This window comes from Lepidothrix coronata, unplaced genomic scaffold (assembly GCF_001604755.1).
Source record: "Lepidothrix coronata isolate B3197 unplaced genomic scaffold, Lepidothrix_coronata-1.0 Scaffold421, whole genome shotgun sequence".
In the NCBI taxonomy this organism is placed as follows: domain Eukaryota; kingdom Metazoa; phylum Chordata; class Aves; order Passeriformes; family Pipridae; genus Lepidothrix; species Lepidothrix coronata.
The window spans coordinates 45,371-47,277 of record NW_016690601.1 but is presented as its reverse complement, the minus strand read 5'-3'; the positions used below and the strand labels follow the sequence as shown (position 1 = coordinate 47,277).

At 71.7% G+C, this 1,907-nt stretch overlaps 1 protein-coding gene across 1 annotated transcript in view; it reads left to right on the top strand.

Moving 5' to 3' along the window:
- Nucleotides 1-7: 7 nt before the first annotated feature.
- Nucleotides 8-1,907, top strand: part of LOC108509864 (shootin-1-like) — a 5,155-nt gene continuing 3,255 nt past the window's right edge. The window contains exons 1-5 of the mRNA XM_017839456.1: nt 8-106; nt 727-824; nt 1,056-1,137; nt 1,361-1,455; nt 1,700-1,853. Coding sequence (XP_017694945.1) covers nt 37-106; nt 727-824; nt 1,056-1,137; nt 1,361-1,455; nt 1,700-1,853 — 499 coding nt within the window. The 5' untranslated portion in view covers nt 8-36. The remainder of the gene's footprint in view (nt 107-726; nt 825-1,055; nt 1,138-1,360; nt 1,456-1,699; nt 1,854-1,907) is intronic.

The window sequence follows — 1,907 nt, the reverse complement described above, 5'->3', positions numbered from 1 at the left end:
GAGGAGGGGACACCCGAGGAGGGGACACCCGAGGAGATGCCACCCGAAGGGGTGACGGCAGAGGAGGACCCCGACCCTGCCCCGCGCTCCGGGCAGCAGCTCCCAGGTGAGCCGGGGGGGTCCCGGCCCAGCCCATCCCGTCCCAGGGTCCCCCCCCGCAGTGTCCCCGAAGCCCGGCTTAGCCGCGGTTTGGGCTGTGCCCGAGCCCCGGCCGGGGTCAAACCAGGCGAAAGCGATACCGAAATGAGCCGCGAACGGCGAAGGGAAAGCGCAGCTGCCCCCGCTTCCCCTTTCCCATCCTGTTTTCCCACGTCGGCGATTCCGGCTGTTTGCAGCCTGGGGGAGCCGAGGGGGCTGGGGGAGCTCCCCTCGAGGGGCTGCTCCCCTGGTAGAGATGCCCTTCCGCGGGGACGGACCCCTGGGGTCACCCCATTCCCTCCAAACCCCCCGTGTGCAGGAGATCCTCTGACTCCACCCCTGGGCTCACCCTTGGGGTCACCCTTGGGGTGCTCGGGGTGCTGAGCACGACCCCGGGGGTCCCACCCCCATTGCCACACATCCTTCCCTCCGGGCCACTTCCCAGATCCAGCTTCCAGCAGGGCCCCTGGAGACACAGCAGGGCCAGGGGGGACCTGGGGACTGGGTCCGGCTTGAGGGGGGGCTGCACTCCCCTCTCCCACCCCTCACACCCCCTTTCCCACCCCTCGTGCCCCCCTTTGCTCCCAGATCTGCAGGAACAGCTCTCCCGGCTCCTGGAGCAGCAGGAGGAGCTCACGGGGCAGGTCCAGGAGCTGCAGAGGCAGAACCAGCACCTGCAGGCCCAGGTACCTCCCAGGTACCTCCCAGGTACCTCCCGGGAACCCCGGCCGGGCAGGACCCCCCTCCTCCTCCTTCCTCGTCCCCTCCTCATCCCTGCGGCTCCTCGCTGAGCTCAGGGCAGGGGTTTGGGAGGGAAGACCCCCCTCTACAGCCCCTGATGTCCCGGGGGGGTGGACTGGGCACGGTGGGACCCCCCAGTGAACCCGGGGCTGAGGGGGGGAATTGTCCTGGCGCAGCTGGAGTTGGAGCAGGAGGAGCGGCAGCGCCTCAGGACGGCCCTGGGCACCAGCCAGCGGGCACTGAGGTCCTTCAAGAGAGGTGAGCGGGGTCCCCCCGGCCCCTGCCCAGCCCCTGGCAGCTCCCAGTGCCACCAGTGCCCTGCAACGTCTGGCGAACTGGTGCAGCCAAAGGCCGGGAGCTGCGAGGGGATGGCCAGGGAGGGGGTGTCCCACCCGCGGGGGCGGCTGTGCCAAGGTGTTTATGGTGGCACGTGCCCCCCGTGCTGCCACCGGCCCCCCCCGACCCCCGCTGTCACCGGCAGTGTCCCAGATCGTCGCCCAGGATTACTGGGAGGCGCTGGAGCAGCTGGAGCTGGAGCAGGACCTGCGGCTCCACGCCGAAGCCTTCGCCCACGAGGTGCCCGCAGACCTCGGGCGGTTCTGAGGGTGGGGGGCACCCCCGGGGGGGGGAGAGCGGGGGGTGCTTGTCTCGGCATCCCTTGGCACCCCAGTGCTCGTCCCACCGCTGGATCCCGGGCTGGGTGGGATTCTCCCGGGCACCCACCCTGCCGTGGGGCCGGGGGGGGGTTGCCCCCAGTGCCCCCAAAGCGCATTTCGGTGGCCCGGGGGTCGGTCCCTCGCTGAGCCGGCCCCGCGGGCAGATGCTGGTGCAGCAGAAGGAGGCGAACAGGCAGAGCTCGATCCTGCTGCGGGACGGGCCCGAGGCCCGGGTGGGGGCCGCGCTGCAGGAGCTGGGGCGGCTCAGCCGAGAGCTGGAGGAGACCAGGCGGGAGCAGCGGCAAAGGGTGAGGGGCTGTCCCTGGGGGGGGGGGCTGTCCCTGGGGGGGGGGGCTGTCCCTGGGGATGGGG